The 15,008-nt window shown below is 35.4% G+C and overlaps 1 protein-coding gene across 1 annotated transcript in view; it reads left to right on the top strand.

Annotated features, from left to right (window-relative positions):
- The first annotated feature begins 336 nt into the window (after positions 1 to 336).
- Positions 337 to 15,008, top strand: part of LOC129884236 (uncharacterized mitochondrial protein AtMg00860-like) — a 31,972-nt gene continuing 17,300 nt past the window's right edge. The window contains exon 1 of the mRNA XM_055958566.1: positions 337 to 676. Within this exon, the coding sequence (XP_055814541.1) occupies positions 337 to 676 (340 nt within the window). The remainder of the gene's footprint in view (positions 677 to 15,008) is intronic.

Below are 15,008 nucleotides of genomic sequence, written 5' to 3' on the forward strand. Positions count from 1 at the left end.
CGATTTGAGATTCATCTACCACCTTTTGAGGATTAGGGCACTGGACGTCCATAAGACTATATTTAGGACTCATTATGGCCACTATGAGCTCCTAGTGATGTGTTTTGGGTTGACTAACGCCCCTCCGAGTTCATGGACTTGATGCCCTGAGTGTTTAGGCCATACTAGGACTCATTTTTCATATTCTTCATTAACGACATTCTGGTATACTCGCGGAGCCAAAAGGAGCATGAGCAGCATTTAAGAGTAGTGCTCCATACATTGAGAGATCAGAGGCTTTGTGCCAAGTTCTCAAAGTGAGAGTTTTGTCTTTAGTCCATTACATTCTTGGTGAGCATGGTATCCAAGGATGGTATTAAGGTGGATCCTATGAAGAATGAGGCTATTCAGAATTGGTCCAGGCCCACCTCTGTGACTAATATTCATAGCTTCATCAAATTGGCAGGGTACTACTGGTGTTTTGTTGAGGGGTTTTCTAGTATAGCAGCGCCTCTCACACAGTTGACTCTCCAGGTTCTCCTATTTGTGTGGTTGGAGGAGTGTGAGAGGATATTTATACGGCTCAAGGAGTTGCTGACCACTACCCTTATATTGACTCTTCCAATTGAGGGTGAGGGATTCACCATTTACTATAATGCATCCATCATTGGTTTGGGTTATATGCTGATGCAACAGGGTTGGGTTATTAGTTTTGCATCGAGGTAGCTTATGTTGCATGAGTGAAATTACCCCACTCATAAAATAGAGTTGGCATTGGCAGTTTTCAATCTTTAGATTTAAAGGCACTACCTGTTACGGAGTTTGATGCTAGATTTAATTGAAAGTAGGAGCCTTCAGTACATTATGAGCCATAGGGATCGTAATTCTAGGAAATGCCATAGGATTGATCTCCTAAAGGACTATGACCACTCTAATCTCTACCATCTGAGCAAGGCGAATGTAGTAACGGATGCCTTTAGTAGGAAGGCAGTTAGTATGGGTAGTCTAGCCTTCTATTTTACTATAGAGCGACCCTTAGCTTTGGATATCCTGTCCTTAGCTAACTAGATGATTCAACTTCATATTTCTGATCCCCAATGTGTGCTAGTTTATGTGGGAGATTAGTCATCTCTGTTGGAATGGATTTGCAACCATTAGCTTATGGATGTGGAGTTAGTTGCACTGCAAGATCGGGTTTTAGGAGGTGACACCATCTTGGCTACCTTAGATTCAATTGGGGTATTGAGGTTTGGTGGTTGACTTTGTGTTCTGAGAGTTGGGGGCTTGATTCAGATGATCCTTAGCGAGGCCCATGACTCCATATATTCTATCCATCTGGGCATCGCTGAGAAGTATCACAACTTGAGGCAGCACTACTAGTGGAGCAGCATGGCTAGAGATATTGTGGATTATGAGTCTCATTGTTTTAGTTTTCAGCAATTTAAGGCCAACCATTTAAGGCCTAGTGGTGAGCTTTAGGGATTACCCATTCCCGAGTGTAAATAGGCGCAAATCACCATGTATTTCATTGTGGGTTTGTGTCACACTTCCCACAGTCTTAATTGTATTTGGGTCATTGTGGATCAATTGACCAAGGCGGCACACTTACTTCCCATTCATAATTCCTACAGTGCTGAGAGGTTAGCCTTTATCTACATTCGGGAGGTGGTTTTCCTTAATGGTGTGCCTGTTTCTATTATCTTAGACCGGGGCTCACAGTTCACATCTAGCTATTGGAGGACTTTTCAAGAAGAGTTGGGTAACAGTGTCGGCCTTAGCATAACTTTCCACCTACAGATCGATGGTCAATTGGAGCGTACTATATAGGTTTTGAAGGACATATTATTGGCTAATGTTATGGATTTTAGATGTCGTGGGATCAGTTATTTCCCTTCGTAGAGTTTGTGTATAACAACAGCTACCACTCTAGTATATAAATGGCCCTATTTAGGGCCTTATATGGTAGGCATTTTCTCTCTCCTCTTAGATTGTTTAAATCTGTGGAACCCAGGATGCACTATTCATACCTGATGCAAGAGGCCTTAGATTATGTGAGGGTGATTCATGATAGGCTCAGGATATCTCAGAGTAGACACTAGAGTTATGTGGATCATAAGCGTCGGCCATTGAGATTTGCCATTAGTTAATGAGTATTCCTCCGTGTATCTCCCATGAAGAGTGTGATGAGATTTGGGAAGCGGGGCAGGCTCAGCCCCAGTATATTGGCCCTTTCTAAATATTAAGGACAGTTGGTGAGGTTGAATATGAGTTAGCTTTGCTCCCGTCCTTTTCAGTTATTTATCCAATTTTCCATGTTTTGATGCTGCGCTGGAATGTTCCAAATGAGTCCAATATGATTCAATATGATGCGGTCGACTTAGATAACTGCTTGAGCTATAATAAGGAGCTAGTTGCTATTTTCACCAGAGATGTCAAATACTTACGTTCAAGAGTCATTCCTGTGGTTAAGGTCCATTGAAGGTATCGTCCAGTCGAGGAGGCTACCTTGAAGACAAAGCAAGATATGCGGGCACATTTCTCCTGCTTATTTGATCTTTCAGGTACTTTTTGTCTCTTACTTTCACGGACGAAAGTTCTTTTAGTAGTGGATGTTGTAATGATCCTCTAGGTCTATTTTGAATTTAAGCATTCATTCCATCGTTTAAAACGTTCCTATGGCGACCCAAAGTCTTTTATGACTTGTTGGAACTAATTATTTGGTTTCATGGTCTTTCGTATGGAGTTTAGGACCGTTTCCTTGTTTTGTAGCCTTTATAACTTAAAAAGTTGACTTTGGCCATGGCTTTAGGAAAATGACCTCAAGAAAGAATTTTGACAATTTGTCAACTTTAAAATGGCCAAATTAGGCTAGTAGCATGGTCAGCATGAGTACCGCAGCAAGCGCCGTTAGTTTTGGAATGCCGAGTTTCATCTTGAAAAATCCTTTGTTTGCTTCTTAAGGTCGTCGATCTAATCCCTTGTACCATTGTGTAACTAGGCTCAAATTGACAAGTCATATAAATGACTCGTAGTAGAGATTCATAGACCCAATTTTCAGAGTTTGACAGGGCGATTGGATCCTATAGCTCATCCAAGTTTCGATGAGCTGTAGAAACGACCCGTATACCAACAAAATCAGATTTTTATGAAGGATAGTTTGGTCTTTTCCCACCCTTTCCCAATCAAAACCTTGACGTTTTGGGACTATTTTGAGTCCTTTAACAGTACTCTATATTTCTTAGCCCTCATTATCACTTAGTTTATTTGAGATTAAGGATTGGAGAAGAGAAAGAATCTAGGATTCAAGTGTTCATTTCCATCTTCCAACTTTTGATTTTTCTTCGAGTTCTAGGTATCTAAGGCTACTTAGAGTGTTGGGTTGAGTCCGCCCATGCGTCCAATATGTAATTCTTTAAAATTGAGTTTGATCGGAGCTTTACCCTAATTATAGAATTGAGTCCTTGATTTCAATTGATACTTCCATAAAGTTTTTTGCATTTATTTATGTATTGATGATCTCCCTAATGTTGAGTAGTCATTGGAACATATATCCATGCATTCATCTACATGAACCTTAATTGAGTTATGGTCATACTTTGTCCATGTATTACTTGAGGTCGAGATTGATTATTTCATGTATAAAATAAAGTGTTCTTTCCGAATTGAGATGAAGCATATTTTTAAATGAGTTTGATGAATTTGATAGTAGCACTAAATGAGGGTTTTTCAACATGATGTTTTGATGACGACATAAATGGTTCTTTTTTTAACCAAGCAGTTTCATGATTAATAAAGAGGAAATGATGATGATGATGTCATGAGATGAGTGTGACGTTTAAATAAAAAGTACAATGAGACTAAATGATGATGTTAATATGAGCAAATATTTTGGGAGTAGTAATGAGCACCGAGTTTGGTAAGAGTTTGATACACTCAAACCCCATAACTAGATAACCAATATAGGATAGAGGCTACGCCTCTCTTGTCCCAAAAGAGGACTTGATGATTCAATTCATAAATGTTGATCTCCATTACTCTGGCAAGGTTTTTGGATGGATGTGGCAACAACATCATCACTATCTCATAAGTGATGATTTTTGGTTAGAGAAACTCGCTAATGAAATAAAATATCATATTTATTTTATTTAATGAGTTACATTTACTTATTCATATCTTTTAAAATGTTCTTTGTACATATCGGTTGATTATGTGAGTTTAACTATTTTGGAGTGAGTTTTTAAGTTGAGTAGAGTTATGTTGAGTATCTTTGAGCAAGTTTGTTTCAGTTATATTACATACTCGTACATTCTATATACTAACGCCATTTGGCGTGCATCATTTTATGATGCACATACAAGTGATATAATTCCTCAACAGGCACATCATTCAAGACTAAGTCCCGTTTAGGCTTTAGTAAGACCTCCCTACATCTGGAGGGCTTCATTTATGTTCTTTCATTAATTACTCTTGGATAACCATTTGAGGTAGCCTTGGACTTGTCATGGCACCTTTCTAGTTTTGAGTTGGAGGCTTCATGTTCAGTGACAGAGTCGAGTTAGATGGATTTCTTTTTGAAGTCCATTTTTAAACCTTGATTTGACTACCGATTTTATGATGTAGGGTTATATTATGTTTGAGTATTTTTAATATATCATTTCATTACTAATGAGGTGTTGAGTGCCCACTTGAGTTATCGGTCCTTTGTGTTATATTGCATCTTTCGTTGAGAGTTTGGATGAGTGAATGGACCAAGTTGTTCACTTGGGGCCCGTAATAGTCTCTGAATTATGGACACACCTAGGGTAACCTATCGGGGCATGACACTACTCTATGAAACAATGGTCTACCATGGTAACCCTAGGTGCCCATACAGGAATACTCTCTACCTCTAGATGAATGACCACTAAACTTACCCTGACAATGGAACCTCTTGGTGCCACCCTGTCTAGCTTATTGGATACTCTCAATCATCCTGGCGTGGTTAATAATACTCTGAAAAGAGCCACCTAGTAACACAACAGAGTTTGTGGCCTCCCAAATATATACGACGAAACCCTTCATGGATCCATTCAAACTATATAGGGTCAGTCGATAAGGAATAATGAGAAACCTCATGATAATGACTCTCATACTCAGAAATTTAGAGAGAACCTTGCTACAGTCTACCAAACTCATACCTGCACTGATCAAGAAGACTATATGGCTCAAGCGTACGAGTAAGTACCGATCTCCACCATTCCTTAGCCACTCCCACAAACTGAAAAGTGATGTAAGACACTCTGTGTGTCTCCAAGATACCTAGGTTGAAAAACCTGTCCTGACACTCAGTCAAGAAGTCATAAGCTTCCTCACTAGTCATACCATCAAACTTGGGAGGCAATACTCTAATAAATCTCTCAAAACTATTCAACCCCAAAGTAGACATATAAACACTAGCAGAAATAAGTAGAGCCACAACTCTCGGAGACATGAAAAGTGGGGATAATTAGATACCCAAAATTTGAAATCCAACACTGAGAGTCTAACCGACCATTTTCTCCACTTCTTCAGTCTACTGCTCCACATCTTGATACTCATAATTAAGCTCGAGTGGTTCCTCACTAGATCAGACTTAAGCAGGAGCAGACTTCTCGAATCTAGCCAATACTTTTAACTCGGAAAGAACAGATTAGAGGTATACAACACTTAGTACGAATAACTCGCATGAAAGAAATCAATGGAAGAAATTTCTCCTATTAAGTGTTTTGTAGCCTCTTGAAGATAAGTACAAACATCTATGTTCTTATCTGCAAGACTCTACTAGACACCCTGCTCTTTAACTTATGAGACCGATGAATCTAGTGCTCTATTACCATTTTCTCATGACCCATAAATTGAGGTCTTGATGGAATACATCCCAAAAGACAATCTAATGTGTAATCCAAATAATAAATAACACACGAGAATACCAAACGGGGAGTTAGTCTTCAAATGAAAAGAAAAGAAGTATAACAAAGAATTTCTCAAATGCTAGTATTATAAGTATAAAGAGCATCTAATACTATTTTTTAGTATGAAGTACATCACAAGTGTCCAAATAGAAATCAAGATTGAAATTGAAGATGGAACTAATGGCGATCCGGAACATATGATATCACCACCAATCCAAAATAAACTTTTCTGATAGAGGTGATTAACCGCCACGAGGAGTACCCTGACTAGAATATGTATCAAAAGTTACATATAAAAAAGGGTGAGTACAATCCATATCTACTCAGTAGGTTTGACTGGCTGAGTTTAAGAAATTAATCAAACTTATGAAATAAGCTAAGGAACACTTCCACCTGTATACATACAAGTCCCACTTCGACATTGGTGTTGCTAATTTATAAAGAACGGTGTGAGTAAATTAAAAACATATGATTAGAACAATTCCACATATCATCAGACAAGTTAAAAAACTCAAAGATCAATACAATGAAATGTGATAATGCAATGATGAGTATACACCTTTCAAGCTAAGGCTTTCAGAAAAGGACCCATGGGGGACTTGCATTCCATATACCAAATCACAATGTCAATAGATCATCAACTTGCTACCTAGCTCGTGATGAACGATATAAAACAGTGTCTTATTTTTTTCAACTTTTCAAGAACCATGATATGATGAATGAGGATGAATGCATCACAATACATATAACATGGGCACAACAATCAACTTAAGATATATCAAAAGGTTCAATATTATCAAATCTCAACCAAATCATGATATACACCCTCATATCGAAAATTGTGGGAAAGATTTTATTTGAAGTAAGTGTTCACTCCATTAAAAAGCATTTCATTTATTCAAAATTTGATCCAAATCCCAACTCAACCCCTCACTCAGGCATTCAAAGTCAACTAGTGTTACCAGTCTCTCTTATAGGTAATTCATGAATCACATACTTCTAAAATATATAAAATAACAAGCAAGGCCCACACATAGGCTAAACCACACAAATAAGCCCCCACATGGGCATCACAATATACTCATGCCCCCACATGGGTATCCAAATATAATCAAGCCCCCACACATGGAATCATAATATAATGAACAATCTTAATTCATATTACAATCCCATCTCAAAGCCTATGAAATAAGAAAAATTAATTACCCAATCCCTATCTACAAGAAGAATAGCCAAACCAATATCAAAGGCCAAAAATTTCACCAGAACACTCTACCTGAGCTTTAACCTCAAATATCGACTCTGAAATGACCCAAAACTATCACGAATGGAAAGAATTCATCAAAAAGAGTTCAAAGATACCCATATTACATGTTTTATGAACTGGGTCAAAATTGTTCAAAATTTACCTCGAAAATGAAAAGGATAAAACTAGTATTTTACTTGAAAATTAGGTTCTACACATCAAAAGGAATTCGTGGTTGAAAATTCTATTAAAATCAAGTAGAAATCGAGTTTGAAATCATGAAATTACTAGTTTTGAAATTCGGGAGAAAAACCTCAAAACCCACATTGAAATCTTTATTTTGCATTGTTTTTGGTAGATGAAATTATTGGGAATGATTTAGAAATGATAAAGAGAGTTTCTCCAATTTATTTTCTCAAAAGATTGCTTTAAAAAATCCCTTCTCAAAAGCTCCAATTGAATAACAATGGTGGAAATGGAAAAAAGGAGAAAGCAACCCAAAATACGAAAACATTTCAACCAAAAAGGGTTTGTTGACTGTGGCAAACTTCCACCAGCACCCTTCAAAATATGTTTTTGACCCTCAGAACATATTCAAAACCCTATAAACATGAACCATTAGTACAAATTGTTCATAAAACATACTTCGGAGCTAATGAAATCATCAAATTTCTGAAAAAAAGTTGTTATAACCTAAATAACCCAATGAAACTTTCTTAGGCCTAAAACTGAACTTTTAGCCAAAATACTCAAAACAAACTCTAAGGTCTGAAGGCTCTAACCAACCACCCTAGTACATTGAAATCAATATTGCAGACGCAACAAAACTGACGGAATCACCATCCGATGCTCGAATCTCGTAGTATTGACCAAAGTGAATTATCTCATAAAAAATCTACTTAAAGTCTTAAAATCACCGAAATCACTCCCGATCGCATCAGGGACTACACAAACCATTCATGAAACACAAACAAGAAATGAGAATGCTAAGAGGTAATTTCTCAAGATTTGGGACATTACACGTTAGCTTCAAAAAATTCTGTTTTACAACATCCCATCTAATGATTTCTTAAATTTCCTATCCCACCCCCCGTTTCCACATTCTTATGAATCATAATATTTTTATACTTTTTATTAATTCGTTCAGTTTTATCTTCAATTTGAGTCATAAATTACCGAACAACATTTTTTTTTATTTTCAGGCTTAGGCTTAGACCTAGTAGGATGTAAAGAGGGAGCGGGAGTGGGGAGTTTAGTAGCGATACTAGTAGCTGTAAGTGGCTCTATTTCATCATCATCATAAGTATCATTATCATCATTATCTGCATTATCATCATCATCTAGTGATTCATTAAAATTACCAAACCATTTTCTAAATATTCATAATTGAGTATTACAATCAATATCAAAACAATTTTCATCGACATGCGTAAAACCATCTGTATTAATCTTAATTGTTGTTGTCTAGTTTTAGATTTTGAAGAACTACCACCAAATTATTATTTTTTGGTTAATACATTAGCTACACTGCCAAAAAGTGTTTTTTTAAAATCTGTTTTTCCAATATTTTTATCACTGGAATCCATATTAAAATTTTAAAAGCAAGAAAATTAAATATAAAAAAATAAATAATAAATTAGTAAAGACTAAAAAGATGAAACTTGAAGCTTGAAAATACTTCAAAATAATCCACCAAAATTTTAAAACTAAAAAAATTAACAATAAATTCAGAGTAGAACACTTGAGAGTTGAGACAGTAGATGAAGATTGAGAAAATTTGTATGAATATATAATGAAGGTGCGGGGGTGTTTATAGTTAAAAAATAAGACCTAAATATGTTTTTAATAACTTTAGGATATTAAAAAGAAGTTTGGGGGTAGGGGGTGTTTGGTATGGGGGTTGGGGATGAAATATCCATTGGGTGGGGCCCACTATCCATTCCCAATGACTACCATTTTAAAAAGAATTCAAAAAATCCCACCTAGGTGAACTGGATCGGACTGCACTGGTACCGGTACAAACCAGATCGGGATTATCTTATATAATTTCACATTCCATCCCTCTCATTATCCCAAAACGCCTCTTTCCATTCTCCAACCGATAGCTACCGCGCCGGTAGAGAACTAGTAACATATTGGGATGTACCGGTACCAGTACAATTAGCTTTTGGTTCTGCTGCCACTCTTATATGTGACTAATTTCGGATCCAATACTTTGACTTTTATGAATCCATCCCTGTTGGGAGTGTTATAGAGACTGAGAAAAAGAGGGATGTTAAACCTCTGAAGGTGAAGACGAGAAAGATATAAGAGTTTGGCTTGGGGGAGGATAAACCTTCAAAAAGATGACTCTACTCCTATGGAATCGAGAAATTCCTCCAATGAGGATGCAAAAACACATTCACAGCCACCATCCACCTCCACTTCCAATAAGAGCATCTACAAAGAATTGGTAGAGACCACCTATAGCAATAATCGACAACTCAGTTAGTTAGTTGTTGCCTGCCCAAAATAATTTATAATACACCAAAGGATGCCATGAAGAGACTACTCGATTAGGTGGATAACTTGTCTCTGCGAGTTGAGGTTCTAGAAGGAGGCACAATCACAATATACAAGGGGGAGTACACAACTAGAAGGGCAAGGAACTTATGGAGTTGGAGGAGGAACCTACAATAGAAGGCTTGAGCAGGCATATATAGCAGGAGTGACAGCAATTGATAAACTGATTGCGGTGATGGATGGAAATATTGAGGAAGATCAGAGTGAAAGAGTAAACTCAAAGATGAAGTAGAGTTTCAAAGGATGTTGTTTGAGTCCTAGTTCCTAGATGTCGGAGCAGGTTTAAGTGCATCGGAGGAGTGTGAAAAGTACCTTTGCCCTTTCTTAGTGGTAAAGAATTGAGGAAAATGCTATTTTTTTATTGCAGATGGTGTTAATTTTTTTGAGTCATTATCGATATTTGAATATTTTGGGGTCCCAGTGGGGCTAAATATTGAAATAATATTTTAATTGTGCATCGATAGGTCATATTCAAAATGGTTGATCATTTGATTTTTGACGTTAGCCATGTTAGTCTTATATTGTTCTATTGTCTTATTTTCCATGCTTGAAAAGCACACTTAGTTCCTTCAATGGGCATCATTCTCTCAATGAATTTATGAGCATATGATTCAAAATCGTCTTTGTGAATAGTATTTAGTTGAATAAACTTCAAGAGTTTTCTTTAACTCGTGGTTAATTTTTAAAGAGCAAAATTTTCTTTATATTTTTCTTTTTTCATGGCTTTTTGTGTCGAACTGGGTTGGTATTTCCCTATGATAGATTGAGAGACGACTTTCATAAGGGAAACATCTAAATTTTAATTTAAATTTGAGTCTTGTATCACCTCTTACTAGTGGGACCACCAAAAATTTAATTGGCAAAAAAAGGTTGAAAATAATTTCAAAATGAGGAAAAAAGTGAAATTGAAGCAATCTCTTATCATGGCTCACACATTGAAGTGTTTGTGATTTACAAGAATAGTAGAACTCTTTATGTAGTAGTTTGTCAAAAGTCATGCATTTTAATTGATTTGGAGACTAACTTGAGATTTTGTCGGGTGGTGATGCCTTGTGCGATAAGGTTTTGATTCATTCTTATATATACATGTTTTCTAGAAACTATCCTAAAATATTTTTTTTAGATATGACTTGACTTGAAATATGAACCTAGGACCTTTATGAATAGCCACTCTACCCAAATCTTCCTTCCCTTGATGTATTCTTAGTCAGCCCCATTGACCATGAGTCTAATTCTTTGGACACCATGAGCATACCTTGACAATTTATAATACTCTATTTTAGCACCATCATGTATCCTTAATTTCTTATGAGAAAAAATATAGGCTAAAAGCATAAGTTTGGGGGAGAAAAAAGACTGAATTGTGATGTAGGCAAAAGCCTAAATTTGGGGGTTCATCCACCAATAAAAACAAAGATAAATGAGATACAAAGAGTATAGAGCCCTATAAGCTTCAAAATAGAAAGTGCTTTAATTGAATTTATAGATGGAAAACTACAAAGAAGAAAAATTAAATTTTAGTGCTAACGCATAATGTACACGGGCCTGAAGTAAAAAGAAAAATGAATCTTTGAATGAGTGAAAATATTGATTATTAGAGATATAGTGAAGGCAAGTTGCAAATGTTAGAAGTGTGCTCAAATGAGATGTGAAAGAATTAGGGAGGCATCTTACTCACTTGATCAAATGATACCCTACCTTTTTTCCAAGCCTAAGTTGAACCCGCAAGTCCTTGGAGATTTTGAGCCTTGTCAATCTACATTAGGGGCGATTTACATACAGGGTGAGCCTGTGGTTCAATGTGTGTATATTTGAATTCATTTGAGAGAGTCAGTATTTTGTATGATCAATAATTTCTTGAATTTATATTCATATTTGAGTGTAGGATTCTCTCTTGTGTGAGTGGGGTTGCATCCTTCATTTGAATAGTAAGATTTTTATTTTAATTAAGTTGCATGAATGCGATAAATTCTTGTGAATCTTTAGACAAACCATAAAGGTTGATTTTATTATCTTGAGATGATTTGAGATTATTCTTGAAAGTGATTTGAATGAAAATAATTTTAAAAGAAAGAAAAGTTTTGCCTAGTGATTGATGGTGGAACCAATTACGAGTTGTGTTTGTATATAGAATCTTTATTTGTGAGTCTTTTTTTTTTAGTCTTAGAATATAATTATGCAAATACTATTTTTGCTATGGATGAATGTAATCCTATTCTTACTGAATATTTTATTTGAGGACAGGCAACTGTTCAAGTTTGAAGATTTGTTGAGTTATTATTTTAGGCCTTAATTATAGTGTATGCAGACATTTCTTGAAAAAGAAAGTTTGAAGGATTTGGAGCTTTAAATTATTGAACCACACAGGCAAAGAAACCAACATCCCACACAAGCTAGTTGGCATCTTGCTGGCTAAAGGCCTCATGATTGGAGGAATACTATCCAAGTATCACAGAGTCATTGGTGTTGTACATTTCCTGGTTGGCATTCTACTGAATCCAGCGCAGGTTCTACTAAAGCAATTAAAGGCTGAAGTAGTGATGCAATTGGTGTTGCACAATCATGAATCGGCATTTCGCCTGTCCAGTACAAATTGAAGAATGGAAGTCAGGGGAAAAAATGTACTTGGTAGATAAAGTGCTTTCTTTGGAATGCTACATGATTAAAATAGGGATTTCTATAGTTATTTACTATCATATTCTTCCAAATTGGGAATAGTGAAGAGGGAATAATCTTTTGGATATTTTTGGTAGTGATAGAAGGTAGCTTAGAACTTTTCTTACTTGCTATGGAAATAAAATCAGATTTGCACTCTTCTAAGCTTTGGATTTCTTATTTGTTAATTAATTTTTCATGAAATGGAATCCTTATACATAGGTATATTCTATATTTCTTCGATTATAAGTATCTAAATTTGTAGCCAAGGGTGTGTGCGCAAGATGTGGGTGTAAAACCTAATGGGTATTAATTAATCAGTTTTAAAATTGGTTGTTATGCATGGATCTAGTGTTGTCTTAAATTTTTAATCTAAAAAACAGTTGTTCCAAACATTGTTTGAACTCTCTAACACTATTTTGGCTTGAGAAAGCAAAATAAATTTGGGTAAGATTTCAATGGCGAGGACTTGGTGAAATTAATCAAGGAATTTAAACTAGAAATAGGATAACCAACTAATTATTTTCTATATAATGATATTTGCTAGGGATAGCCTGTCTACTCAAGCAATGTTTGGTGCTTTATTTCAAAGTGACTTGGAGTTCAAGAGAATCCAAGGGACATACGTTTGATAGTTTGAGAGAATATCGAATATAGCCTAGAGGAAATACTATTCATTTATTAATTGATTTACTTGTGATTAATCTTTGCCTAAAGAGTTGAAACCCCATCATAACGCACACACACCCCTCGTCGTTTCCAAACATGGTAGACTGTATTTGTGTTGATTCTTTTTTTGATAATTAATATTTATAGTTATAGTTATTCCCTTAACCCTACCATTTAATATATAGTTGTTAGAATTCAATTTGCTAGTTTGTTTCGAGTTACAAAATTAATTTTGAGTGTGATCTCATCTTCTGATCCGTATGGTTTGACCCCAACCTTTAAAGTTGCATATTATTTTATATATGACTGTCTACTATAAAAATAAGACATAGTTGAGCAGTTATCAAGAATCAAATAATGTCAGTACAAGGCATCCACAGTATGAAAAATAGTTGAACGAAAGAACTGGCTAAAGACTGAAAATACTAGACTGATCAAAGTAAATGTTAATAGACTCAAATAAAGTCAACCGAATAGTAAAGCATACATGCGCACTTTAACAACAAAACTTTTAAAAATGAAAATATGCATTAGTAGAAAATATTGAAAATATATTTTAATTTTTTGTACAGTTTCTCTAACCAGCAACCATTGTGTGAGCTTCATGATGATACAATATCTTGACCATAATTCCAGAGACAGCTTATACCTTTCCAAGGAATAAAATGAATCTTTTAACTTATAAATCCAAATCTGAGTCCTTACCAGGGCTACTTGAGGAGTCGCCTTAACCAATGGTCTGATCCTATTCTACATTGGTGGCATAGTTTTGGGGTTTAGATTATGTAAACATTTACCATCTCGATTCTAAATAATACTCCTAAAACAATGCAACAATATTCAATACCTTTAAGATGCCCTACTTTAAGGGAAACACAAATAATCTCTTTATATTAGTCTATGCTTGATAATACTTCTTTGGAACCGGACTTTGCTTACTTCAAAGCTGATATTGTTCTTTCAAAGATTATGAATTTTGTTTCTTTCTAAAATAATGCACTTGAAGATAAATATAGTTTCTTAAACTCTTTCTTGAAATACTGCTTTTGAAACTTGAAACTTACTTTACTCATGAAAAAATACATATGAATACTGTAACTTTTGAAATAACATTATCTAAAACTGTACATGTGATAGAATAATCATGAACCATCAATAAAGATCACCAATGATATGAAGTGCAATAATTTCAATAGTAGAATTAACAATGCACAATTCAAAATAGAGAAAAATCAGAATCATAGACTTAGGTATAAAAATCTTAACTTTAATTATACTATGTAGATGTAAGGCGTGAGAAAGAACTGAGTTTCTCACTAGGATAGACTTACACTACTTATTGGCGAAACGTAATATAAAACATTAAAAGAGGAACCCATACTTGGTGTTCCTTGAGAATTTTCAAGTGTTGAAGTTTGGGATGAGAATGAGAGGGGTTTTAATGGTGAAAATTGCTTTCGTGACCCTTCTAAGACATTTTAAAGTCATTTAGTCGCTAAAGAATTCTGGCAAAAATACCCTTATTGGAAAATGAAATTGGAAATTTTTTTGTGTTAGCATGGTCAAAAGATAAACTATCACGACCCAAAAATCAAAGTCTTGATAGCACACATTTCAAAACTCATACCGATCTGTAAGCCTAAAAGTAAACCATACGAACTCCTATAGGGGAATCAAGCCATAAATAAATGCAATAAAAAGAACAACAATGAAATTATCTAAAAACTTGGTGTCATAAGTTTAAGAGCATCTAGTATAAGTTCGAGTTTGAATATACAATATAAGTCTCTGAACAAAAATAAAGACTAGAAGTGTAAGATGGAACTAGAGGTGATCCGGATCCCAAGATCCCTTCACTGATCCAATGATGGTAGATGTGCTAGAAATTAATTATCGCGCTGGATACCCTGGCTAGAATCTGTATCAAAAGGGACACAGAAGTAGGGGTGAGTACAATCCATATGTAC

The sequence above is a fragment of the Solanum dulcamara genome, chromosome 4 (assembly GCF_947179165.1).
Source record: "Solanum dulcamara chromosome 4, daSolDulc1.2, whole genome shotgun sequence".
Taxonomy (NCBI): domain Eukaryota; kingdom Viridiplantae; phylum Streptophyta; class Magnoliopsida; order Solanales; family Solanaceae; genus Solanum; species Solanum dulcamara.